The 24,403-nt window shown below is 67.6% G+C and overlaps 5 protein-coding genes across 10 annotated transcripts; 1 reads left to right on the forward strand and 4 right to left on the reverse strand.

Moving 5' to 3' along the window:
• Positions 1-1,595: 1,595 nt before the first annotated feature.
• On the reverse strand, positions 1,596-2,956 carry STPG3 (sperm-tail PG-rich repeat containing 3). Its single transcript, XM_057725182.1, has 5 exons — positions 2,602-2,956; positions 2,387-2,521; positions 2,194-2,282; positions 1,815-2,117; positions 1,596-1,727 (listed from the first exon to the last, which is right to left on the reverse strand). The coding sequence occupies exons 1-5, from the start codon at positions 2,954-2,956 to the stop codon at positions 1,596-1,598; spliced, it is 1,014 nt and encodes a 337-aa protein (XP_057581165.1).
• A 1,860-nt stretch (positions 2,957-4,816) lies between these two features.
• On the forward strand, positions 4,817-8,600 carry CIMIP2A (ciliary microtubule inner protein 2A). The gene is given in 8 exon segments (XM_057719886.1): positions 4,817-4,872; positions 6,554-6,768; positions 6,850-7,112; positions 7,209-7,335; positions 7,576-7,670; positions 7,973-8,090; positions 8,511-8,539; positions 8,541-8,600. Coding segments are annotated over 8 exon segments (963 nt in total).
• Positions 8,593-11,137, reverse strand: TUBB4B (tubulin beta 4B class IVb). Its single transcript, XM_057719885.1, is given in 7 exon segments — positions 8,593-8,957; positions 8,960-9,022; positions 9,024-9,471; positions 9,473-9,812; positions 10,346-10,456; positions 10,535-10,643; positions 10,936-11,137. Coding segments are annotated over 7 exon segments (1,332 nt in total). The 5' UTR covers positions 10,993-11,137; the 3' UTR covers positions 8,593-8,753.
• Positions 11,138-11,250: 113 nt separating this feature from the next.
• SLC34A3 (solute carrier family 34 member 3) lies at positions 11,251-19,755 on the reverse strand. Of its 4 annotated transcripts, XM_057719884.1 has the most exons (16): positions 19,615-19,755; positions 19,408-19,515; positions 19,049-19,138; positions 18,559-18,687; positions 18,334-18,477; positions 18,150-18,261; positions 17,868-18,063; positions 17,562-17,651; positions 17,364-17,460; positions 17,117-17,284; positions 16,925-17,041; positions 16,725-16,849; positions 14,457-15,487; positions 12,905-13,049; positions 12,380-12,549; positions 11,845-11,933 (listed from the first exon to the last, which is right to left on the reverse strand). In XM_057719884.1, the coding sequence occupies exons 2-13, from the start codon at positions 19,490-19,492 to the stop codon at positions 15,023-15,025; spliced, it is 1,818 nt and encodes a 605-aa protein (XP_057575867.1). In that variant the 5' UTR covers positions 19,493-19,515; positions 19,615-19,755; the 3' UTR covers positions 11,845-11,933; positions 12,380-12,549; positions 12,905-13,049; positions 14,457-15,022. The 4 variants fall into 4 exon arrangements, with proteins under 4 accessions (XP_057575864.1, XP_057575865.1, XP_057575867.1 ...); XM_057719883.1 differs by having other exon boundaries at positions 16,925-17,284; XM_057719881.1 differs by lacking the exons at positions 12,380-12,549; positions 12,905-13,049 and having other exon boundaries at positions 11,251-11,933; positions 15,441-15,487; positions 16,725-16,833; positions 16,925-17,284.
• A 2,080-nt stretch (positions 19,756-21,835) lies between these two features.
• Positions 21,836-23,294, reverse strand: RNF224 (ring finger protein 224). Of its 3 annotated transcripts, none has more exons than XM_057719888.1 (2): positions 23,059-23,294; positions 21,836-22,334 (listed from the first exon to the last, which is right to left on the reverse strand). In XM_057719888.1, exons 1-2 carry the CDS (start codon positions 23,145-23,147, stop codon positions 21,836-21,838), a joined length of 588 nt encoding a protein of 195 aa, XP_057575871.1. In that variant the 5' UTR covers positions 23,148-23,294. The 3 variants fall into 3 exon arrangements, with proteins under 3 accessions (XP_057575871.1, XP_057575870.1, XP_057575872.1); XM_057719887.1 differs by having other exon boundaries at positions 23,018-23,254; XM_057719889.1 differs by lacking the exon at positions 23,059-23,294 and adding an exon at positions 22,606-22,916.
• Between the last annotated feature and the right edge of the window lie 1,109 nt (positions 23,295-24,403).

Here is a 24,403-nt window from a genome sequence, read left to right on the forward strand (position 1 = left end):
GCAGGTACAGGGCCCGCGGGCACTGCCTGCCCTGAGCCCTCCGTGGGCTCCCCGTGGCTAAGCGTGCAAGCCCCCAGACCCAGCACGCAGGTCTCTGCAGTTTCTCCATCCCTCCAGCTCCACTCCTGTCCCATCAGCCCTGGGTCCTCCCAAGCTTGGCCACACCAAACATCGCACTCTCCCTTTCCGTGTGCCTTGGCTTCCAAGGTTTGCTCTGCCAGAAGTTCCCCTCCTGCTGCCCAGCAAGCTCTAGCTCATCCTTGAAAGCCTCCAGCAAGCCCGCCCTCCTCAGCCCAGCTGCAGGGATTGCTCCATCCTTCCTGCTGGTCCCACTCCTGGCTTTGAGCCCTAGGGATTGCTGGTGGTGCAGCCGTGAGTGGGGCTCCTGGTCCCTCCACCCGGGGCCAGACTCCCAAGGCCAGAGCACCACAGCTCTGTCTCTGTTGCCCGCTGGCCAAGCTGGTCAGCCCAGGGCCCAGGGCCAACAGTCTGCAGTCCCACTGCTGATCCCCGGGGGGTGCTGGGGCTTGACCCCCATTTGGTTCAGTCCTGGAGGAAGTCACAGGCATGTGACCCTCAGACTCCCTTGTCCCTGGCTTCCCTGCAGAAAGCGGTGATGCCAACACTATGGGAGCAGCTCTTGCAGTGCCTGTTTGAAGGGGATGATCTTGGACAGAGGGAGACAGAGGAGAGGGCCTAGCCCAGGGCTTGGGTGACACACGGAGGACCCCTGGAGGAATGGGTGCAGTGACAAGAGCCACCACAAGCTGCAGGAGAGGCCCCTGCAGGGAGGCAGTCGTGGGGCCACCCCCTAGGTAGGTGGGCAGGTCCACGGTGGTGAGGAGTCCAGTGGCCAGGCTGCTGCTGTGGGCGGGCGGCAGGGCCGTCACGGTGAAGCCCAGGGAGTCTGTTGGCTGCGGCTTGGCCTGCACAGCCCTGGGTGAGTTCACAGGGTCTTTGGGCAGGTGCAGGCGGAAGTGGCACCAGGCCCTAAGGAGCTGGCCCTCTGGGCCCTACCTGGTGGCTGGGCAGGCTGACCTCACCCCAAGATGGCAATTGACTGTCCCCCACCTCCCCCCCAACAGTCGGTTCCTCCGCTTGGCAAGCCGCCTGATCCTTGGGGGGACTGGCAGCTGGACCCCTCCCCGGGCGGCACAGCTAGGTGGAGGATGTGTCCTCCACTACCCACAGGCCCCTCCCATCCTGTCCCAGGCCAGGAAGGCTCAGGCCGCCAGCTCAGCCCCCCTAGAGAAGAGAGCAGTGAAGGGGACGTGAAGGGGGATCCCTGGCCAGGGAAAGCCAGACGTGGCAGGTCAGCTGCAGGCCAGCTCACCGGGCAAGGCCGCCAAGCACACCACAGCATTCCAGAGAACCAACAGCATCTCTATATAGCAAGGGCATGGGCAGGTGGGCGCTCCAGGCTGGGTGCACAGCTCAGAGGGTCAGCTGGCCAAGAGGGTGGATGAGGGGCGGGGTACGCAGAGGGTCAGGAGGCCAGGCTGGGGGCACCGGTTCCAGAGCGAGGCCCGGGAAGGCCCCCAGGGAGGCCAGGGTTTCATGTGCTGCTGGGGAGGACCAGCTGCACCCACCAGGCCCTAGAGTGCACACAAGGGGCCGGTGTCACGGTGCTTGGGTCGCCGCACACCTTGGGTGACCACCCCCGGTGCCGAGAGGAAGCTCAAGCTGTAGCAGTCGTCCACATTGTAGGCGCTGGGCCGGGGTGCAGGCTGCAGCGGGCAGGTGGGTGCAGGTACCGTGCTGCCCCCTCCCCCGGTCACCCCCTCCCCCGGTCCCCACCCCCCCGCCCTGCCCACCTCCTTACAGGAGCCGACCCAGGAGGCCAGCTGGGGCGAGCAGCTCGTGGAGAAGGCAGGCGGGCAGGGGCCCCGCAGGCGGCACCCAGGAAGGATGTCCCAGGTGCTGGAGCCAGGGCCGGTCTTGTGCCCCACAGGCGGAGGGGTCTGCAGGAGGGGCTGGGCCCGTGGCCACGCACCCCAGGCCTGCAGCCTCCCCAGACGGGCTTGGGCCTCAGGGGCCCTGGAGGCGGGGCGGCCCCTGAAGCTGAAGGCCGGGCAGGAAGGCAGGCTGGGTGGCTGGTAGTGGGCAGGCGACGGCCACTGCAGGTAGAAGCTGCTGCAGGCCCGTCCCTCGGGGGACCCGTCCCCCCCAGGACCTGCCGGGCAGGCCCCGCACTTTCTGCGCTCGGTTGAAGTCAGCTTTCTGGGCGAAAGGGCTTTCACTCTGGAACCACATGGTGTGCCATGCCCTGCGGCCGCCGCCCTCTGCAATGGGGGGAGCACCATGCGTGGGGGACCGCGCTGGTGGCCCTGGACCCACTGCGTGGGTGAGGGCGGACAGTGGGGGGTTTTGGGGAGGGGGCACGCACCGCGGGTGGGGTGCCTGCGGCCGATGGTGAAGCGGGGGTGTGGGGAGGACTCTCGCACTGAAGCCTCTGGCACCTGGTGCTTGGTGGGGCCGGGGACATCCAGGTCGGTGACGACGGGCGGGCGTCGCTCCAGCCCTGGCGGGAAGCAAGCTCTAGGCGTGGGTCCCCCAGGAGGGCCCCCGCCACCCCCGCCTGCCTCCCCAGGCCAGCCTCGCACAGCGCCCTCAAGGTCCGGCTGCAGGTGGGCGGGGGCTCCCGGAGGGGGCCCGTGGGCATCCTGAGGCCCGCCTGGAGCCACACCTCGTCCCAGGTCGCCCCCAGTTCTGGCTGCAGGCCCGATGACAGCACAGCAGCACTGGGCCTGCGAGAGACATGGACGCCACCATCCACCCGCCCGACGCCCACCCCCCCCCCCACCCCGTGCCGACGGCACCCCAGCTCGCCCCCCACCCGGGGAAGTTCCTGGGAGCTCACCGGGGGCCTCCGCGTCAGGGGGCTGTGGACCGGGGCTCTGCCTCCATTGATGTGAAAATCTGCCAGGAATTTCACTGCCTTCTGGTCAGAATTCATTGCCGGGGGTCTGGCTCCCTCCCCCGGGGACCTCACTGGCTGGTCACGGCACACCCCCCCCACCCCCACCCCAGCCCAGCCGCCGGGGACGCCCTGGGGAAGCGGCACGGCCCAGCCCCGGAGGGGGGCTGCCTGGGATCGCCGTTGCCAGGAGGCCCCCGGCGGCCCCCGAGGCCTGGCTCCGCCGCCGTCCTCCCTCACCCCCGTTTCTTGTCCCGACCCGTCCCCTCTCCTGGACTCCGGGGTCTCCCAGGGGGCTGGGGTCCACTCTCCTAGGGCTTCGGGGAGGGCCGAGGAGGGAGCGGACGCCGCGGGGCACCGAGCTGTGCAGGGCCAGGGGGCAGGCGTGCCCGGAGGCTGGCGGTCGAGGGAGGCTCCCCGGGGAGGAGGAGCCCCCGCTGAGAACCCGGCCCTCGGAGAAGCAAAGCAGCGGCGGGGGGGTCTGAGTGGACGGGGCGGCCCAGGAGGGGCGGGGGGCGGGGGGCCCGTCTTCTTGGGGCGCAGAGGCTGCAGGGTCTCACAGACGGGCGGGGCAGCTGAGGCCAATCGCAAAGGAGTGACCAGGCTGAGTGGGCGACCGTCCGTCCGGGCACCGGGCCCCTGCGGTGCCCTCCAGAGCCGACCCGCTGACCAGCCCCGGCCCTGGCCTTGGCCTCACCCACGCAGGGCCCGGCCAAGGATGTCTCCTCCTCCACACCCCTGTCTCTTCCTCCCCAGGGCCCTCCCCTCCGCCCCTGACCCTGCCTGGCCTCGGGGGGTGTCCCAGATGGACAGGCAGACAGATGGAGATTCGCCCGAGGAAACACACCTTTGATCCGGGCGAGGGGCCCCCAGCCCGCACTCCGGGGCCCTTCCCGTGTGGCACGGTGCCCTCTGAGGCCACGAGCGCGCACGGACGCAGGCGGAGCTCCTCAGAGCCCCCGGCCCTGGGCATGAGTAGCTGCCGTGGCGGGCGACACGCACACCTGCTGAGTGGCGGCGCTGGGTCGCAGCACGCCAGTCCCTGTGTGCCCGCGTCACAGGTGGTCCCCGCGGCGCTGCCAGGAGCGTCAGGCACCGGCGGCTTTGTCGGCGCGGCGTCAGCCTCTGCTGGGCCGAGGCTCCGCCCTCCCCGACGGTGGGCGCGTTTCGGGGGCATTTTTCTACCAGAGTGTTCATGTTTCCGAGTCTGCCTTGTGAGGCTGTCTCGGGCGGCGCCAGGCCCGCACGGAACGCTGCCTGCAGGCTGTGTCCGCGCCTTGTCAGCCGCCTCTTACTGCCGCTTCTACTGTGTCTTGACATATACTGGAACCTGCTCATCGTTCCCTTCGTGACCATTTTCTTCATTTTTATGGTTAGAAAGTCCTCCCTGCACAAAAAAAAAAAGAAAGAAAGAAAAAAATCAGGGTCTAAAATGGGAAATAGCGCTCAGTTCCAGCGGAAAGACCCTCCAGGACAGAGTGCCAGCAGCTCCCGGCTCAGGATCCTCGTGCTAATGCCTCCAAAGCGTCCAGGGCCTCGCATCTGAGGAGGGGGCTTGGTGGGGGCTCCCTTAGCCTCACTCTGGGGGGCTGCTTTTCAGTTGGCTACTGGCCTCCTGTGAGGAGCAGGTGTCCTCACTTCCTAGCAGGGCCAACGTGGCTGCAACTACGGTCCCCGTCTTCCAAGCTCTAGATCCTCAGGGGGACGCCTCCCTGGGCCTCGGTGTCCCACCTGTAGAACAGGAGTGCCCTCAGGGTGTGAGAAGGGGCCTGGCCCACATGCTGCCCAACGATGCCAGGCCTCTTCACAATGGTTGCCAGGCAACAGGGGCTCCTCTCTGGGCGGAGCCAGAGAAGGCCCAAGAGGGGCTGGAGGCAGCCCAGGCAGAGCTGAGGCGCGATGACAGCTACTCAGAAGCACACCCTCTTCTCACCAGAACCTCACTATATCCCTGGGTAAGCGCCGGAGCCCTGGGAGGAGGCTGGGGTCCCCGAGGATGGGGGAGCAGGGCCGGGGCCTAAGGGCTCAAGGCTGCTCAGCTGTGAGAGGCACCCCAGAACTGGGTCTCCAGGAAGCTGAGGCCAGAGGGTGGAGCCCATGAGCAGGAGCCTGGGGACCTGGGAGGCCGGGGAGCAGGGGTGAGGCCGAAGGCCCGAGGGGCTGGACGGGGGGGCTGGGCAGGTGGGTTCTCGAGGGCCCCGCTGACCCGCCGTGCTGGTGCAGCCATCCCAGATGGCCAGCACGTCTGTCGAGAGCAGAAACTGGGGACAGCACGACAGCTGGGGAGGCTGGCCTCTCCCTCCATACGGTGCGCCGCACTTTAAAGAGGAGATGAGCTGGGGCTTCCCTGGCGGTCCAGTGGTTAGGACTCCGCGCTTCCACGGCAGGGGCCCGGGTTCCATCCCTGATCAGGAACTAAGATCCCACATGCCACGCAGCCAAAAAAAAAAAAAGAAAAATTAAAGAGGAGATGAGCATCTGGAGTACACGGATGGGCACGGACACCAGGCCCCCTTGCTGGGGGTCGCCCGTGTCAGAGCCCCCTCCGCAGGGGTGCAGGTTCGCTCCCTGGGCAGGGAGCTAAGATCCTGCAGGCCGTGCGGCGCGGCCAGACACATGCAAATAGGGACGGCCTCCACAGGGTGTGTGCACCCCAACACACACTCGGGCCACGTGCAAAGAACAGGCCGGGGAGAAGCAGACCCAACTCCGGGGACACCAAAGAGGCTCCCACCTTCAGCCCAGCTGGCTGGCTCACACACCTGCATTCTCTCGAGCCGTTTTTAAGAAGAAAACAACACCCACTCCTTGGGTGTCCCAAAGGCCCCCCGAGCAGCCCTGCACACCGGCCGTCCCTCGGGGCACAGCCGTGGTGCCCACAGGCCTAGAGGATGCTCCGCTCGACCGCCACCGCCTGCCAGCCTCCTGGACAGCCACCATCTGGGCCAAATGCCCACCACGCCTTCCTGGCAGGACGGACCTGCATGCAGTCGGCTCCCCGTGCCTCGGCCGAGGCCCAGACCCTGTCACCACCCCGGTAACGCTTCGAGGGGGCACAGCTCCCCCTTCCCTCATCTCTAAGACCCTTGTTGTTGGCAGATGGCTGGGTGGGTGGCACCCCAACGGTGTGACGACGGAGCCCCCCTCCCGTAGGCCAGGCCTGTTCTCCGTGCTTGGCCTGTGCTGCCCATTCAAGCCCCAAGAGCCACAGACGGCAGGAGCTGCGGGGACCCCGTCCCTAGGCGGGCTCGCGGATCTTGCCTGTGGCCAGCAGGCTGGGTCCACACCTGCTTGCAGGGGCCCCTGCCTCCTCCTCCTCTCTCCTCCTCCTCCTCTCTCCTCCTCCTCTCTCCTCCTCCTCCTCTCTCCTCCTCCTCCTCTCTCCTCCACCTCCTCTCCTCCTCCTCCACCTCCTCTCTCCTCCTCCTCCTCTCTCCTCCTCCTCCACCTCCTCTCTCCTCCTCCTCTCTCCTCCTCCACCTCCTCTCTCCTCCTCCTCCTCTCTCCTCCTCCTCCTCTCTCCTCCACCTCCTCTCTCCTCCTCCTCCTCTCTCCTCCTCCTCCACCTCCTCTCTCCTCCTCCACCTCCTCTCCTCCTCCACCTCCTCTCTCCTCCTCCTCCTCTCTCCTCCACAGCTATGCCGGCTTCTACCCACAGCTTCGCTACCAGGTGGGGAACACCTATGGGCGCACTACAGCGCAGCTGCTCACGGACCCCAGTGTGCGGAAGAGCCCCTGCTCTGTGCTGTCCCCCATAGCCGAGCCCAAGTTCACTGAGGACTTCAGCCAGCCCAAGCCGCCTTTTATGCCCTGCCGTGAGCTGACGGAGCCCTACATCCCCCACTACAGCGGTAAGCCGCCCACCCACCAGCCCTGCCGCCCTCGGGACACCCTCCTGTCTGCTGTGGCTCAAGGCTGCCCTGTCCATGCAGGTCTGAAGCCCTACAAGAACGTTGAGATCCTGGACCGTTTTCCACCCCAGGAGGTGGATGCCCAGGGGCCGCTGGGGGTAGAGAATGCATCCAGGCGAGTCCCGCTGCCTGCAGGCTTCATGCCCTATCCCCCTTACCCGCCCTGCCCGCCGGGCAGGAAGGGGGCCTCCAGGGACCTTGGACACCCAGGCCTGCAGTTAGCATTAGGGGAAGAGGCGTGGAAGAGCACCACCCCTGCCCGCAAAGCCCCAGGGCAGCACCAGGTAATTAAGGGACACACTGGGAGCACTGGGATCAAGCCTCACCCCAGCCCGACCTGGACTGGGGCTGGGGCAGTGACTTGCCTCTCCCCACTCCAGCTGCACCACTGCAGGAGGGATGAGTACCCACCCCCGGCCCACCAGCAGGAGACACTAGATGTGGGCAGGTTCCACAGGCTGCCCCAGCTGGACCACCCCAACCTGATCCAGCGCAAGGCCATCTCAGGTGGGTGCCTGCGGCCTGGGCACAATCCCCCCCCCCCCCCCCCCAACAAGGCTCCAAGGGCCCAGGCAGGACCAGGGGAGAGCAAGTGAGGAGGCTGCCGTGGGCCCTTCTCAAGGCTGGGAGCTCCTGCTGGTTTAGGGAGGGAGAGGAGTCCAGACAGGCTTCCCCAACCCCCCTGGGAGCAGGTGCGAAGGCCCAGGGAAGGCGGGAGACACGCACTGGGCCCGACTCCTTCCCCAGGTTATGCTGGCTTTGTCCCTCGGTTCGCCTGGGTGATGGGGATGAATTACCGTGATGGTGTCACACAGGCTATGGACGAGTTCGACAAGAGCCAGGTGTGTGGATGCCAACCCTAGGCGAGCTCGGCTCCCTCCAAGCTCTGGCTTCCCTGAAGGGAGGAGCTCTGCCTGGCCCAAAGAGGCTGCTCCCCTTCTGCCTGCCCGCGCCCCTCCCCCCCCCCGCCCCCCCCCCCCCCCCCCCCCCCCCCCCCGCCCCGGTCCTTCGGATGGGGTGCTGGCTCCCTGCTCTGGAGTGTTGTGGGGAGGGGGAATGCCACACCTGCACCCCCTGGGGACACTCGGCTCCCAGGCTGCCAGCTGGGGGCGGCAGCACGTGGCAGCACCTGCCTGTTCCCCAGTTCCTGCTCAGAAACCCCATCTGTGCCCTGGGCGAGAGGCTGCCCGGAACGCAGTGGCCTAGCAACACTGTCTACAGAAGCCAGGGCCTCATCCCTTTCTACATGGGCTTCATACCCTGTGAGTGCAGCGGGCTCCCCACCCACTTCCCCGACGAGGTCAGGGTCACAGACCACTGTGGGGAGGGGTCGGGGCTGGGCCCCCTTGCCCACGTGGAACCTCAGGCAGAAGGCCAGCTGTGTGACCACGGAATTCCCTTGGGCCAGGACCCCCAATGCACCCGCGTCCCCAGGGCGGATGGGGCTCACAACCCTGGTACTAAAGGGAAGAGGCCAGCTGCCCCAGAGCACACTGGCCTTCCAGAGGGTTCCTGTGCCCTGGCCGGGCCCGCCTTCAGGAGGCAGGTGCCCAGGGTAGCCCCAAGCTCCCGAGAGCCTGTGTGTTCGCAGGCGGGGCTGACCCTCCAGCAGCCCTCGCAGGCAGGCGCCCCCTGTGCACGCAGCACGCCCAGGGGCTCAGCTGCAGCGCTGCCCCTCGCAGCCATGCAGGACCACTACGCCCTGACGTTCGGGGGAAAGCACCCGCAAGGCCTATCAGAAGGAACTGGAGAGGCGGAGCCGGACACTATGAAAACGCTTTAATGGTGGCGTCTGTACAGCATGTGATGTCAAGACAGGAAGAAGAACAAACACACACACACAGTGAGACACAACTGTCAGAGGACAAGCTGGGAACAAATAAAGAGTTTCATGGCTTCCGCGCTTTACCGGGTACCGGACAGCCCTAGGCCACCTCCTCCTCAGCCTCCTCCTCAAACTCGCCCTCCTCCTCGGCCGTGGCGTCCTGGTACTGCTGGTACTCGGACACCAGGTCGTTCATGTTGCTCTCTGCTTCGGTGAACTCCATCTCGTCCATGCCCTCGCCCGTGTACCAGTGCAGGAAGGCCTTGCGGCGGAACATGGCCGTGAACTGCTCCGAGATGCGCGCTTGAACAGCTCCTGGATGGCCGTGCTGTTGCCGATGAAGGTGGCAGACATTTTTAGCCCCCGGGGGCGGGATGTCGCACACGGCCGTCTTCACGTTGTTGGGGATCCACTCCACGAAGTAGCTGCTGTTCTTGTTCTGCACGTTGAGCATCTGCTCGTCCACCTCCTTCATGGACATGCGGCCCCGGAACACAGCGGCCACGGTCAGGTAGCGGCCGTGGCGCGGGTCACAGGCTGCCATCATGTTCTTGGCATCGAACATCTGCTGGGTGAGCTCAGGCACCGTCAGCGCCCGGTACTGCTGGCTGCCCCGGCTGGTCAGTGGGGCAAAGCCGGGCATGAAGAAGTGCAGGCGGGGAAAGGGGACCATGTTGACGGCCAGCTTGCGCAGGTCAGCATTGAGCTGGCCCGGGAAGCGCAGGCAGGTGGTGACCCCACTCATGGTGGCCGACACCAGGTGGTTCAGGTCCCCGTAAGTAGGTGTAGTCAGCTTTAGGGTTCGGAAGCAGATGTCATTCCTCGTTGTCAATGCAGTAGGTTTCATCTGTGTTCTCCACAAGCTGGTGCACGGAGAGGGTGGCGTTGTAGGGCTCCACCACGGTGTCCGACACCTTGGGCGAGGGCACCACACTGAAGGTGTTCATGATGCGGTCAGGGTACTCCTCCCGGATCTTGCTGATGAGGAGGGTGCCCATCCCAGACCCAGTCCCCCCTCCCAGAGAGTGGGTCAGCTGGAAGCCCTGCAGGCAGTCACAGCTCTCCGCCTCCTTCCTCACGACATCCAGTACTGAGTCAACGAGCTCCGCACCTTCTGTGTAGTGTCCCTTGGCCCAGTTGTTCCCAGCACCGCTCTGACCTGCAAAAGAGGGCAGCCGGTCGCTCTTCAGCCAGGCACGTGGTCACCACAGGCCACCCGTGCCAAAAAAGACAAATTACATGACGTGAAACGACACACAAAACCCACACTCTACAGGTACAGCAGATGAACCCCCCAAACCCACAAGATAATGACCTACCCTGGACTAAAAAACCAAGGGATCAAAATAAAGCAACTGAACGACAAGCTAGCCGCTCCCACGGGCAGCCTCTGCCAATTCCCAAGGGCAGAGGAGCTGCCACTAACTCCAGCTCAGCCTTCCGGCAGGGAGATTACATCTGCCTGCTCCCTCCCCGCCTGCGGACAGCTGGGCCCTCCCCCCAAAGCCGCTTTACAAGAGATTGAGTGACTCGAGAGAAAGAGCTAAGAATCCTGGAACCCAGTTTCTGCTGGGGGTACAGAGCGGATCAGGACCTCGGCTCTGCGGCCCTGGAGGTGGTGACCTTGGGCACCCCTTGACCTTTGAGCCGTCCTGGCTATCAAGCCGCCACCCAGCCCGATCCGCGGCTCACCGAAGACGAAATTGTCCGGCCTGAAGATCTGCCCGAAGGGCCCCGAGCGCACGGAGTCCATGGTGCCCGGCTCCAGGTCCACGAGCACAGCGCGGGGCACGTACTTGCCACCTGGGGGGGCGGGAGGGCGTCAGCGGGGAGAGGGCGGCGGGGCGGCGGGGGGCGCGGGGCAGGGGCGCGGGGCCTCACCGGTGGCCTCGTTGTAGTACACGTTGATCCGCTCCAGCTGCAGATCGCTGTCCCCGTGGTAGGTGCCCGTAGGGTCGATGCCATGTTCGTCGCTGATCACCTCCCAAAACTGCGGGAGACGCGGGCGCGCCGAGCCGGGCCGGGCCGGGCCGGGGCTGAGTCACGCCGGAGGTGCCCGGAGCCGGCCCCGCCCGGACGGCGCGGCCCTCCCCTCCCCCGCCGCCGCCGCCGCCGGGCCGTCCCCAACGGGCCCTCGCCGCCGCCCCCGCCCCGACCCCGGTTCGGGCGCCGCGCGGGGCCGCAATGCGGGGGCGCCGCCCGCCCGCCCGCCGCCGCCATCTTTCCCACCGCCCGCCCGCCCCGCCCCGAGGACCGGCGCCGGCCCCGACGCCCCCGCTCACCTTGGCGCCGATCTGGTTGCCGCACTGGCCGGCCTGCAGGTGCACGATCTCCCTCATGGCGGCGGCGGGACGGGGGCTGCGGCGGCGCAAGGACGAGGCGAGGGCCGAGGAGCGAGCGCGCAGAGTGCGGCAACCGACGCGCCGCCGGCGCTTATATATCCACCGCGCCCGCCCCCGCCAGCCTCCTATTGGGCTTCCGGAGCGAGGTTGGCAAGCGGCTTCGTTTGATTGGCTGCAGCCCCGTCCGTCGGTCCGCCTAACGCCCGCCTTCCCAACGCCTTTCGCCCTTCATTGGCCCGCCGCGTTCTCTGCGCTCCCTCTCAAAACCGCCCCCCTCGCTCTGCGGCGCTCTCTCCATTGGGTGTTTCAAATGATTGATTTGTCCTTTCATTGGCTGGCTCCCGAGAGCACGCCGACAGGCTGGCGCGATTGGCCGCGGGGCCCAGCGTCCTGGTAACCGCCGCAGTGCCGCGGGGACCCGGGCGGGCGGCGGGGGCGGGCCGGCCCGAGGTCCGGGGGGGGGGGCGGTCGAGGGCGCGAGCCCGGCCCCCGCCTTGCGCCTTCCCGAGGGCGGCTGGGCGCACCTTGCGGTGTCTCCCAGCCGAGGCGGGGCGGGGCGCGGGCCGGGTCACAGCAGAGACCCTCGGGGCCCCGGGGCCAAGGGGCAGCGGCGGCGGGGCGGGCGTGTCGGCGGAGGCCTCGTGGCTCCCTGCCCCGCTCCGTGGTCCGCGCCCCCGCGCCCGTCGCGGCAGGTGGGGGAGCACGTGGGGCCGCTGCGACCGGCGGGGAGAGGAGGCCGAGAGGCGGGCGCGGGCGGGGCGCGGCCCCGCCGGGCAGCGGCTTGTTGTGGAGACCGCGCTGGCCCCGCGCCCGTCGCCTTGGTGCCTTCGCCCCGGGAGCACACAGAGCTGCGTGCAGAGAGGGCGGCGCCCAGGCCGCTGGGCAACCGGGATCAGGACGCCTGGGTGGACGACTGCTGTTACTCTTCCTTGATTTTCCTTTGGGGGAAAATAAAAACTTATGAAGAAAAACGTTACATGACCCGTGGTCACACATTTAATCAGTCGTTTTAAAAACGGTACACTTGCGTTATATTTTTGTAACATTTAAGGAACAAGGCGTTATGCCCTTGGGTCTGCCCTGGACAGTCTCCCATGCCAGTGGCCACTGGGTCCTCTTTAGATTCTGGTTTTCTCATTAAGGTTCTTACCTTTCTTTGCTCCCCACCCCTAGGGTGTTGGGGGCAATACCTGGCTATTTCTACCCAGAGAGAATGTGCTTTTCTCTCCACCATACAGTACGTGACACTACGGTATTCTGGCATACTGCAGCGTTGGCACACATTGTGTACTTAACCTGCGGGTGAAATTGTTGGGGCAAGCAGCACACTGGCAAAGAGATTCGCCTTTCCATCCCGAGAGTGGTCTGTAGCTGCAGTTCTAACCTGGAGGGTGAGTCAGCACGTCAAAGTGCTGTCAGTCCCTGCAGGGCCGAGGGGACCAGCACCGTCCCCCATGCCAGTCCAGGAAGGTGGGCCCGGCTTCTGCCGGCCACAGGCAGTGGCATGGGAGGTGTGCAGGGTCACTGCCTGGCATCCGGGCTTCTCACAGTGCCCTGCAAAGTAGCTCAGTTACCCCAGCGGCAGTCTGCAGGCCCATGGCACTGCAGCAGGGAGGCTCTTGGGCCTGGTAGCATTCAGTTGTCACAAATCCACAAATCGGTGAGAAAGTGAGCTCAGCTTTTTCAAGTGAGCCTGTGAGTGGTGCCCTTTGAGATGTCTGTCAAAGCCTTCCCTCCTCAGCCGCCACCCTGGGCTGAGATTCCCACTGGCAAAAGTCCCTGCTTCCTGTGACCAGTGCCCTCAGGGCTGGGAGTTCAGCATGGCACCCCTGCTTTACAGGTAACGAGAGAGGTTGTGTCACCCCCCAGGTGTGAGCCCCAGACACCCCTGTGGCACCAGGTTGCCCACCTTGCCCTTCCGAAATGAACACCGGCTGTGAACAAGACAGCAGGAGCCTCCCCGTGGCTCTAGGCCAAGGACCACAGTGGCCACTGCTGCACAGGGCTGGTAGGGGGGAGGCCGCGCAGGTCCCCACCCGCAGCCAAGGGTGTTCCTGCAGCAGGGTGGACAGGTAGGCTTGTGTGGGCCAGAGGGGCTGGGCCCAGAGAGAGTCTGGACGCAGTGGGGGTCTGTGGCTTGGTGGGATGCAGGGCAGAGTGGCCAAGGGCTGTGGGAGTGCCGGGCTCCTGGCCCTCCCGCCCCAGACTGCAGCTGTCAGAGGCACCTACAAGGACAGCTCTGTTTACCAGTGGCCATGGTCCCAGCGGGAGGGTGCGTTACCACCAGGCAGGAGCAGCAGGCAGCCAGTCACTCCCGGACTCAAAGGACCCAGCAGTCAGCCTTTGTGGGCGGCCTCACACGCCCCCGGAAGGAGGGGTGCATGGGGTACTTTTTTCCCTTCTCATTGCCTTCTCAACACGGGGAGGGGGCACTCCCTCCTCCATGTCCCCAGGGAAGCAGCCAGGCCCAACCCCTCCTCAAGGGACTTCCGTGGGAGTGAGGTTGATGTCAGAACCACAAGTGTGTCCTAAGATCACAAAAGTGGGGGGACGTCAAAAAGGGGTACATGAGCTTGACCCAAGGGTCTTGTTGCCATGAGGCCCTTGTGGCTCTCAGAACAGGTGGTTTAGCTGCTTCCAAGGCCAGGGTGAGCCCCAGGCTCAGGAGACCTAGCAGCTTGTTGGGGGGACAGGAGACCTGGGGCGGGGGTGAGAGGGGCTAGTGGACATGGGGCGGGGGGGTGGGCTAAGAGACCCTGAGAAGTGAAAGCACATGATGACGGACAGTAATTGGTCCTGGGGTCCCCTGGTCTTATCTTCCTGACCGTTCACCCCTATGTCCCCCTCCCCCGCCCGGGTTTGGCGAGGTAAACCTGGGGGGCTGGGAAGAAAGGGGGCCCCCATCAGGGCAGCATCCCTGGACCGGGAGGCGGTGACTGGCCGCAGCGGCGAACTAAGAAACGGGGCCGCGGCCCGCAGGTCTGCGCGTGCGCGCCCCTCTGCGGGCGCGAGTTCTGGGGGCAGGCGTGCTGCGCCAATGCTCTGCTCTCCAGGCGGCGGCCCGGGCTCGGGCCGGGGGTGTGGGCAGCCCTGGGCTGCAGGGGTGTCCGGTTACCCACCCGCCGCCCGGCAAAAGCGGTCCCGGGTGGAGACGCGCCGCGCGGCGGGGCGGGGGCGGCCCCTCCCGCACGCACCACCCCCAGGTGGGCCCCCCGCCCAGAGGCCTGCGCCCGCCTCCCGGCCGAGGTGTTTTGCGCAGGTGGGGGCCTCCAGGTGCGAGCGGCGCCGGGCGTCCGGGGCAGGACCCAGTTGCTGGGGTGGGGGGCGCCGGGCAGCCCCGCGCCCTGCAGCGCTGCGCCCCGCTTTGCGGAAAGGGAGGGGCGAGGGCGAGGGCGCGGGGAGGAGTGGGGCGCCCCGGGGCCCCCGGGTCCTACGCGTCCCCTCCCCACTCCCCGACGCACCTGCGGAGTCGGGCCCCGCCGCGGCCGCGCGACGTCCTCCAGGCCGACCGCCGACGGGGGCTGCGCGGCGCAGGAGCGGCCCGCGCGCTGCTCCCCGGCGGCGGGCGTGGGAGCCGGCCGCCCTGCCTTCCTGCACCCACAGGGAGGGCCCCGGCCGCCTCCGGCCTCCCTGGACCCGGAGCTTTTTGCTGCGGGAAGTCGCCACGCTCTGGAGCGGCCACTCCTTAGGGCCTTCTGTCTCCGGTGGCCGCGGAGAGAAGCAGCCACAGCTTTGGGCCTCGGGGGTCGGCGGTGTAGCCGCACCTCCGGGGACGGCCAGCTCCCACGCCGGGCTCAGCGCGGGCCCCGAGTGTCCACTGGGGGACAGCAACGGCGCTGCCCCACCCCCAGCTCCCTACGGAGGCGGGCGGGGGGCGGGGGCGGGGCTCTCCCCACGCAGCCCCGCGTGGGGGAGAGAAGACCACCCACAGCTGGGTACGGGCTTGTTTATTTGCGAAGAAGGCGATCCAGGTGACTACGGAGTGCGCAGCTACTAGGACCCCCCAGAGGCGGGGGGCCTCCACCGCTCATAACTGCTGGGAGGCCAGGACCTCCGGGTTCTCGTAGCAGTGGGCCTCCTTGGCCGCAGCCTGAGGGGGGCTGCAGGCCTTGCAGGGGCAGCAGTGGCTCACCAGGCGGTCCCAGGGCTCCAGAGAACGGAGCCAGAGGGGCAGCCAGGCCCAGGAGCGCAGGCGGCCAGGCAGCCAGGCTGGCCGGTGCCGCTGCAGGACGGTGACCAGGAAGACGAGGAGCGCCAGCACCCCCAGGGGCCCCCCAACTGCAGCCAGCACTGCACCCCCTGCCAGGGAGAGCCCAAAGGCGGCCAGCGGCAGCAGCAAAAAGCTAAGCAGCAGGTAGGCGACGGCCACCCAGCGGTAGCGGGCGGTCAGGTCCCCAAAGCGCTTGGCCAGTGGGATGGGCAGCCGGAGGACGGGCACCACGTACCACAACAGGATGCCAGCCAGGTTGAAGAAGAAGTGGATGAGGGCGACCTGGAGGGAGGGAGGGCGGGCAGGCAGGATTCAGGAACCTGGGCTCCCAGGGATGCCCGCCCCTCCCCTTCCTGGCAGAAAGGGCACTAGGTCCAAAGTCCGTCCGGGGTCCTGCTCGTTAGCCAAGACAGCCACCTGCGAGGGCAAATTCTAGCCAGCTGTGGTGGGCCGCTCTTCCAGCACCCCTAACACTTTGGGTCAGGAGCCTAGTACGGCACCCCCATGCCGTGGGAACCACATCTCTGGTGACCCCGTGGATTCGACCTTCCCCAGAGCTGGCTGAGCTTGCCAATGCGTTATCCACAGTGAGCCCGCTCTTGCTCATCCCTGGGCGGGTTTGGCCACCCAGCCCCAGGCTCTGGCCTGGCTCCCCTGAGGAGGAGTTGCAGGGCCACACGTGGAGGGAACACAGCACCCTCCAGGGGTTGCTGGAGAAGTTGAGGAGTCGGTGTGGCGGGTGCAGTCCGGAAGGCTTCCTGGAGAGGGTGGATCAGGGCCCTCCACTGGGAGGTTCTACATGCACAAAGACAGACCCAAGGCAAGACAGCAGGTGGGAGTTGGGGAAGGCGGAGGTCTATCTCTTCTTGTGGGCAGCAGCCCAGGAGATCCAGGCTCTCAGGAGCTGCACCTGTCAGGGCGCTGGGACAGAAGCAATGGGGCACAGGGACAACCAGGAGAGGACCGCGGGACTGAACGGGACTGGGCGTCGGCCCGCATCCTGGAGGCCTAACTGTGACTGGCCAAGGGTGCACCGAGGAAGATGGTGAGTCGTCCAGGTAGGGACCTGTTGGGTTTAGGCGGCTGGGGGTGGGGGCATCTTGGAGGTGGAGGAATAGAGGAGCTTGAGGCCCCGGGGGCTAGGAGGCCTCAAACGGACACAACCAGGAGTGTTCAGTGGTCCGTCGGGAGAGGCTGGGGGGAGCTGTCAGCTAGAAAGGAGGAGCGGGCACCCCCGGACAACGGGCCCCTGGAAATGATAAGGTTGCAGAGGAAGAGGAGAAGCCCGGGATCCTGAGAGATGCCCACAGGGCCCCTAGGATCGCCGGAGACGAGGCTGCAGGTCTGAGTGGGCAGCCAGAGGTGGGGCCAGGCGAGCTTGGGCCTGAGGCCCCCGCGCAGGCCTCCCACCTGCAGCCAGCAGGGCTGGACACGTGGGGACTGAACCCGAGGGGAAGCTCCGGGCCTGTGCTGGGAGTGGGAGTGGCTGGGGGGCAAAGGGGGTGCGGGAGGGCGGTACCTGGACGGCACTGGGCAGCATGTCCGAAGGGCTGGCCAGGGCAGCCAGCAGGGCCGTGGTGGTGGTGCCAATGTTGGAGCCCAGGAAGAGGGGGTACGCCCGCTCCAGGCTGATCGCCCCGACCCCTGGGGGAGCTGGAGGTCAACATGGGCCCCTCCGTGTCGCCCGCCCCGTGGCCAGGCGCCGCCCGCTGTGCTCACCCATGAGCGGCACGACGGCGGCCGTGAAGACGCTGCTGCTCTGTAGCACGAGGGTGAGGCCGGCGCCCGCGAGCACGGCCAGGTAGCCGCCGAGCCAGCCGAGCGGGAAGGGGAAGTCTGGGGAGGGGGAGCCGGTCACCCCCAGCCCGGCCCCCGCGCCCCGCCCCGCCGCGCCCTCGCGTCCCACCGCACCAGCGTTGAGGACCGTCCTCACGGCCTGGGCCACGCGGCCGCGCAGCACGGAGTTGAGCAGCTTGACCACGAGGACGAGGCAGGTGCAGAGCACGAGCAGGGAGGCGGCCAGCAGCACGAAGCCCACGGCCAGGTCGGTGAGCGCCGTGCCCGCGAACAGGTGGCGGCCTGGGGGCGGGGCGGGGGCGGGTGAGCTGCAGCCCCCCCCGGGCGGGGCGGGGCGGGGCGGGAGGGGGCGGGGCCTCACAGGGCAGCTGCTCCTCGGGGCCCGGGGCGCCAGAGCTGTTCCTCCCCGGGCAGGGGCCCCCGGCGGCCGCTCCGCAGGCGCTGCTGTTCCCCGCCGTCTGGGGAGGCAAGGCGGGCTGGGCTCAGGACAAGCTCAGAGAAGGCAGGACCGGGTAACTCCGTGGGCCGGGGGCCGGGGGCCGGGGTCCGGGCGCCTCACCATCTGCCCCCTGGTGCCGCACCAGCGCTTGACGAGGTTCCTGTTGGTGGCGTTGCCCGTGGCGCTGCCCGTGATGACATCAGCGTCCAGCTGGGGGACAGAGGGGGCTGGGTCCGGTGTTGGACCTCGGGACCCGCCTGGGGCTCGGAGGACCGCAGCCCGGCCCCTCGCTGCGCTCTCTCCTCCTCCAGCCGCCGCCCCCCGCCCAGATCTGCCTCCTGTGTTGCCACCTTCCCAAGAGAGCCCTCCCCGCCACACCCGGCAGGCGGGCAGGTGGGTCGAGCCGGAAGCAGCAGCTGGCCTCACCTGCACGATGAGGTGTGTGAGCGGCCGCGTGAGCACCTTGAGGATGTCTGGCGCGGGCCCCCCGGGCTGCAGGCTGGCAGCGCCCAGGGCCAGGGCGCTGAGCCTCTCCAGCGGGCCCGCGGCGCTCTCCAGTGGCAGCAGGATCAGCACCGTGAGCCAGTTGAAGATGCCGTGCACGGCCGAGCCGCCAAAGGCCCTGAGGCCACAGGAGGCGGTGGCTGGAGGCCCTGGCCGCACCCGCAGCCCCGACCGCAGCCCCCCGCCCTCCCCTACCTCACTCACCTCCGAAACTCGTCCCGGTCCCCCGACTGCGCCATCGAGACCAGGGTGCTGGTGACGGACGTGCCCACGTTGACGCCCATGATGACGGGCACGGAGGCCCGGACGGTCAGCACTGCGGGGGCACCGCGTCAGCCTCCCGCCCCCCACCCTGCCACCAGCATCCCGGGAGGGGAGGGGCACTCACGCCTGGAGGCCACCATGCTGACCACGATGGAGGAGGACGTGCTGGAGCTCTGCACGAGTACCGTGGCCAGCACGCCGATGACCAGTCCAGCCACGGGGTTGGACAGCACCACGTCGTCCTTGAAGATGTCTCCAGCTACTTTGCCTACGCCCGGAAGACAGGTGCCCTGAGGCTGGGGAGGGCTGGCTGGCTGCCCCATCCCCGGCCGCCTGGCTGGTTACTCACTGCCCAGCAGCTGGAAGGCAGAGCTGAGGATGTCCAGGGAGCAGATGAAGAGGTAGAGGCTGCCCAGGAGTCCACAGGCCTTGAGGAAGCCGATGGCCACGTGCAGCACCCTGCCGGCCACGCTGAGCTCTGAGGACACAGGGCAGGGCTGTCCTCAGCCGGCCCCCGCCCTGCCCTCCCCTGCTCCCCTCCCAGGCCCCTTCCTCTTCTCCCCTTCCCAGGCCAAGGCGCGGGGGCCCCCCTCCTCTGTTCCTTTGTAGAATGACCAAGCAGACAGCCCCTCAGGGCCTCCTGGGAGCCTCACTGCCCACCGGAGGGAGGAGGAGGAGCTGAGGAAGCAGGGTGCACACCTGGCGACGGTCTGCGGGGTGTGTTTCCACGTGGTCTGTTGGGGCAGACCCCCTCCTGGCTGTCTCCCCAGAGCCCCCCACCTCGCACGCTGGTGGGTCGCAGCCTTCTTTGGCCAGTTACCCGGCATCTCCGGACCTACCTTTCCAGGATTGGCTGGTGTCCTTCAGCTGAGGGAGGGCCCATGGGTCCGTGTCCCCGTCTTCCAAGATGGAGGCAGAACCAGAGGGCCCTGCAGGGGTTGGGGTCAGGTAGGGCCAGGGAGCTAGCTGTTTCCTGGACACCTTTAGGTGGGGGCAAAAAGGGGTGGGGGGAATGGAGCACAGGGGCTTGGGGTGAGGGACAGGAGTGGAAGGGGGGGGCTCCTAGCTGTTGTGGCCAGTGGGCTCTCTTGGGGGCTGGCTGGAGCCCCTCTCCCAGCTCCCCCAGAGTGATGGGTCAGGGGCCAGGTGGGTGGGCGGGGAGACAGGCCGAGGCTCGGGACCCCGGGGCTCCTGGTACCTGCATCTCCCAGCCTCTGGTCCACCAGGCCCACGGTGTCCAGGGTGGCAGGAGGGGCCTGGCCACTGGTGAGGGGATTCGGCATGGATTTCGGGCCCAAGCGCAGATCTGCTGGGGGGAGGGGCAGTTCAGACGCAGCCCCTCCCCCTGCCTGCCCGGTCTTGGGGTCCCCCGGCCTGAGACCTCACCGACGTCCTCCCTTCTCACCCGCTGTTGGCCTCGGTGACCTTCCCCTTCCTCCGTATGCAGGGGGATGGCTGCCGTGACCTCAGGTGGTTGTTGGGTGAGCCCAGTCCAGTTTGGGGGGGCAGGGTGGAGGGAGCCCTGGCTCTATTGCTGGTCCTGGCTGGAGGAAGGCCTGGTGGGCGGCCCAGGGTGCGGGGGTGCGGCCGGGACCCGGGGACCTCTCCTGTCCGGTGTCACAGAGGCCGCTGCAGACAGTCGCGGCTTAGATTTTGGCATTTGGTACCAAACTGCAAAGTCTCCGCTTGGTAAGAGCCCCACCTGCAGTGAGGAGGAGCAGGATAGGGGCTCGGGCGCCCCACCCCACCTCCAGGCGCCCTCCTCAGCCTGTTGGGTCTGGAGCCCCCATCGAGGCCCCTACCTCGGCTCCCAGTGCCCAAGGCCTAGGACCTGGGGAGCCTGCTGCCCCCCCGCCCCGTCCTGCTTCCCCCAAGCTGGTCTCTCGCCCTCAGCTCCTAGAGACTGGGCGGGGGGGGCGCCTAAGCCCTGGGCCTGGAGGGCATCCAGCCCTGACCCCCATGTCCTGGGTCCCTGCCTGGTTCTAGAAGCTCCTACCTGTGTGGGTCGTGAGGGGCGCCTTTGGGGAGGAGACGCAGGCTGGGAGCAGCTGCAGGTCAAAGATCCGCCGGACGCACGTGACCTGCTGTGTACTGAGCCCCATTAATGTTTACCCAGGAGCCGAGGCCCCCCAGGGGTACCACCGCCGCCCAGGTGCCCGCCTTGTCCGAACCCCACTGTCACCCAGGGCTGCCGCAGGGCTGGGCAGCGGCCCTTCGTGGTGGCCGTCCATGAGGGGATGTCCCGGTGACACTGCCGGCCTCTGTGTGCTGCTTGCCCGAGGCAGGGTGGGCTGCCGGGGCTCTGGCTGGCCAGCCTGGGGACCCCTTGGGAAGTCTGCCTTGAGCTCTGCAGACCTCAGTGTGGTTTTCCTGCCCCGGTCAGATGGCTGGAGGGAAGCCCTTTGCACCAGGTGGTCCCCTGAGGTCACTCAGTTCAGGTTTGGGCTCGGGGCAGGGCTGGGCACGGCAGAGCTCCTGGCAGGCTCAGCCCCCGCGGCGCCAGCAACGATCACAGTCCTGGGCGTCATGCCGTCCTCTGCGGGGGGGGGGGGGGGGGGGCATGGGCGCAGCCCCTCCCCGCGGCCACGCTGCTGCCCAGACCCACCTGGACTGGGAGCCTCGGCTCACCCCGTTCTCTCCCCGAGCCCTGACTGGCCCCCTTGCTCGTGGGGTCAGTTCCCTTCCTGCTCCTGGGACACAAAGGAAGAGCTGCCCTGCTGGGCCTGCCCCTCCCCATCAGGCCCTCTGCTTGCTGCCCCCCGGTCCCTGGGGCAGGGGGACTTTGTCCCCGGGAAGGAGGTTTCCCAGTGTCCTCTCAGCACATTTTCTTGTCCGTCCTTGCTGCCCGCTGCCCAGGGCGGGCCCCCGCAGTCCCTCCCAGGGGCTCCTTCCCTTGTGGGGGTGGGGATGCTGCAGCCCAGTCGGTGGGGTCTGTGTTTGCAGCCTCCAGCCTGTGTTCTGGTCCCTTTGAAGGGTCTGTGTGGTGGCCACTGGGAGGCAGAAGGAAGCTGAGGGCCAGGAGAGGGCCCGTGGTGGGAGCGGCTTCCCGAGCAGCCCCGCAGGCAGGTCCCCCCTCCCCGGGCCTGGAGCTCCTCCTCGGATACCTGTGGCAGCAGTGACCGTGCCCGCAAGGGACCCTCCCAAAACAGCGCCTGACACAGCAGGAGCTCAGGGAGCAGATGAACTTCACGGGGCTGCCTCACAGGCCAGGGGTGAGGAAGAGACCTGCCCTCCCTCGGGGCTCATGCCTCTAGGTCCCAGAGGAGGGGAGACCTGCTCCAGCAGGACCACAACAGCCTCTGGCGGGCCCTGTACCTCTGGCCTGGTCCCCAGGCCCTTTCAGGAGCCACCCTCTGAGCCAGGTCCGGACCCGGGCTGAGCTCTCAGGTGACTCTGACAGCAGTGGCCCTGCTCTGCACAGAGGCCAGCACAGGGCCTGGGAACCCTGGCCCCAGACCCCAGCTCCTGCAGGGGCTCACGGTATTGTGCGCACAGCTCTCGACCTTGGGTTGTGCGCCCAGGGTGACCATTTGGAGTGGCACCCAGGACCCTCTGCCACCCGGCTGTTCTGGAGCAGGCGTGCTGCAGGCTGCGGCTCCCGTGCCGGGGGCAACACTGGCCAGAGCTCAGACCTCGGGGCTGCCCAGGGGGTCCCAGCAGAGGCCGCTGCAGCCCCAGCAGCAGCATCGGGGCTGGGGGAAGTGGGGCTGGGGGCTCAAGGAGGGGCAGAGCCCGGCCGGCTGCTGAGTGGTGGTGGTGCTGCCTTTGATGGGCGTGGGGGGCTGGGGTTCCGGGCGAGGAGGCTCCCGCTCGGCCCTGACGGCCAGGAAGGCAGCCAGGTCGAGGTCCAGCATGGCCACCCCTCCGCGGGGCACGGGCGTGCTCTGGCGGCACTGCGGACAGGGGATCCAGCGCTGCTCGTGGGCTGGCGTGTCCAGCCGCCGCACGCACGCCTGGCAGAAGGTGTGGCCGCAGTAGAGGCGGCGGGGTAGGTGCCTGGTGAGGTCATAGGCCGAGTAGCAGATGACGCAGTCGCCTCGCTGGGGCCCAGAGGCTGTGCCCTCTTCGGAGGCCCGGGGACCCTGTGGCGGCAGCATGCTGGGGGAGGTACGCAGGGGCGGCAGCCTGCCCCGCCCGCCTCTGTGAGTGTCCCGCGTGGTTGGGGCCCCGGTACCGAAAGCCCCCCCAGAGGACAGGAGCCCAGGCCTCTGCAGACCTGAGAGGGTGGGTGGTGACCCGTGGGGCTGGGGGACACCAGGGTCTGGGCACGGCCTGGGTCCTTGTGGCTGCCAGCTGGGCAGCATCCTGGCCTGCTGTCTGGTCTCTCTCTGTGGCCCTGGTGCGCCATCCCAGGCCCGTACCCACCCCGCCTGCCTGAGCCCCAAGCCTCTCTTACCTGCATCTGCTCTGCTGGGTGGCTGTGTCCAGCCAGAGGGTGGCCGGGGGTGGGGAGGACCCAGGGTGCTCTGCGGCTCCCTCCTTGGGGCTCGCGTTACTGGCCTAACACGGACCAGTCAGCAGGGAGGCAGGTGGTGGCTGTGAGCAGGCGTGGGCTCCCCTTTCAGTCACAAAGAGCTTGCAACTGGATCTACCAGCACCACCAGCTCAGCAGGAGATAAGGGCCCCCCCTACTCCACCTGCCCCACCCCCTTCATGCCCAGACCCAGCTCCACTCACCCCTGAGCGGGCCTGGCTTTATGGCTCAACTTTGTCCATCTTCCTGCCTCATCCACCTGGACCCCTCCCCCCGGCCCTGCGCTCTCATACTCCACCCCCACCTCGTGATGGAAAAGCTTTTTGGCTTTGACCTGGGTGATGCCTGTTCTTCAGCTCTCAGTTCAAGCATCACCTCCTCCAGGAAGCCTGCCAGGACGCCAGCAGCTCCGAACTCTGAGGGGTCCTTCTGCTCCATGGCTCAAGCGCAGGGTGCGCGTCCATGCTGATTTGCCCGGTGCCTTGGTCCCTGCCTGGGCTGGGCCTGTCGTGTTCCCATCACAAGCCAGCTCCACAGGGCTCCAAGGAGGCCCTAGAGCACAGGAGTGGAGATCCCCACACACACAGACCACCCAGAATCTCTCTGAGGTGCAGGGCATCGTGGACGGCCCCAGACACCCCCTTCAGAGGCCACCTCCCCCGGCGTCTGCCCGGCCAAAGCCCCAGGGCCAGCCCAGTGACACAGCAGAATGGGGTGTGTCGGGAGGGGTGGGTGGGGGTCAGGACCCCAGAATCTTTTTCGCCTTGCTGGAGGGGGCCGAGGGCCGGAGGGGCGCCTCCTTGTTCCTACCGCCCTGGCAGGCCTCAGCCTCCTGGGCTGGCCAGACAGGTTCTGGTGGCCGGCCTCGGTGGGGGCATCTTCCTGGGGGGGCAGCATGGGTAGGGCCATGAGCCCAGCGCAGCTGAGTCCCTGTGCAGTCAGCCCAATGACACGTCTGCCCACACCCAGAGACTGGTCCTGCTGGTGGCCAGTCACCAGGGGTCGGGGGAGGGCTGGCACCAGGACCCGTCCGTCCTGTGGGGCCAGCTTGGCCTCCTCCTCCGGCTCTGTCTGCCTGGTCCGGGAAATGTCAGGGTGCCCGGTGCTGTTCACTCTTTACGCCATCGTTCTGGCCTCACCCCCCGCCCCCGGCCAAGCGGCTCAGCTCCCCACACGCCCCCGCCCCCGCCCACGCAGGCGGGCTGTGCCGCTCGGGCAGGTGGGAGATGGGTCTGGCACCAGCGCCTTCTCTGCCGCCCTCCAGGAAGCCCAGGCCCCAGAGGAGGACAGGGGAGCAGCACACAGCAGATGCTGAGGAATTGGGTGTTCTGTGGGAAACCAGGAAAACGCCCCGGCCGAGGTAGGGCAGTGAGTCGCAGGTGGGCAGGGCTTGGTCCTGGCCGCCTGGGCTCCCAGACACCTGCCCGTGCTGGTCCCACCCGCCGCTGTGCTGCCGACCTGTCCTCCTCTTGGAGGCACCTCTCGGACTCTACCCCGGGCTCCATGCACAGCATCCTCCTGCTGTCTGATCCACAGACTCTCCTGCCTCCCAGCCCTGCCCTCAGCCCCAGGGGAATGCGGGGCAGCTCAAACCCAGGCCTTCCTGTCCAGCCTCCAGGCCGACCTGAGCCGCTGCGCAGGCTAGGCTGTCGTGCGGCTGCCCCAGCCCTGAATGTCCCATAGAGGCTGGTGGCCTGTGGTGGCCTCTAGCCTGGGACCC

This window comes from Hippopotamus amphibius, chromosome 2, assembly GCF_030028045.1.
Source record: "Hippopotamus amphibius kiboko isolate mHipAmp2 chromosome 2, mHipAmp2.hap2, whole genome shotgun sequence".
NCBI lineage: Eukaryota > Metazoa > Chordata > Mammalia > Artiodactyla > Hippopotamidae > Hippopotamus > Hippopotamus amphibius.

Coding starts and splice junctions, on each gene's coding strand:
- STPG3 (XM_057725182.1), bottom strand. CDS start 2,956: ATGAATTCTGACCAGAAGGCAGTGAAATTCCTGGCAGATTTTCACATC. Junction 2,283..2,386: donor CCGCAGGCACCCCACCCGCG/GTGCGTGCCCCC, acceptor CCCCCATTGCAG/AGGGCGGCGGCCGCAGGGCA. Junction 1,728..1,814: donor GGGTCGGCTCCTGTAAGGAG/GTGGGCAGGGCG, acceptor TGCCCGCTGCAG/CCTGCACCCCGGCCCAGCGC.
- SLC34A3 (XM_057719881.1), bottom strand. CDS start 19,492: ATGCCGAATCCCCTCACCAGTGGCCAGGCCCCTCCTGCCACCCTGGAC. Junction 18,688..19,048: donor CACCAGCCAATCCTGGAAAG/GTAGGTCCGGAG, acceptor CTGTGTCCTCAG/AGCTCAGCGTGGCCGGCAGG. Junction 17,652..17,867: donor TCACACACCTCATCGTGCAG/GTGAGGCCAGCT, acceptor TCTGTCCCCCAG/CTGGACGCTGATGTCATCAC.
- RNF224 (XM_057719887.1), bottom strand. CDS start 23,121: ATGGAGCAGAAGGACCCCTCAGAGTTCGGAGCTGCTGGCGTCCTGGCA. Junction 22,335..23,017: donor GAAGAACAGGCATCACCCAG/GTCAAAGCCAAA, acceptor CGGGCGGGGCAG/GCTGCCGCCCCTGCGTACCT.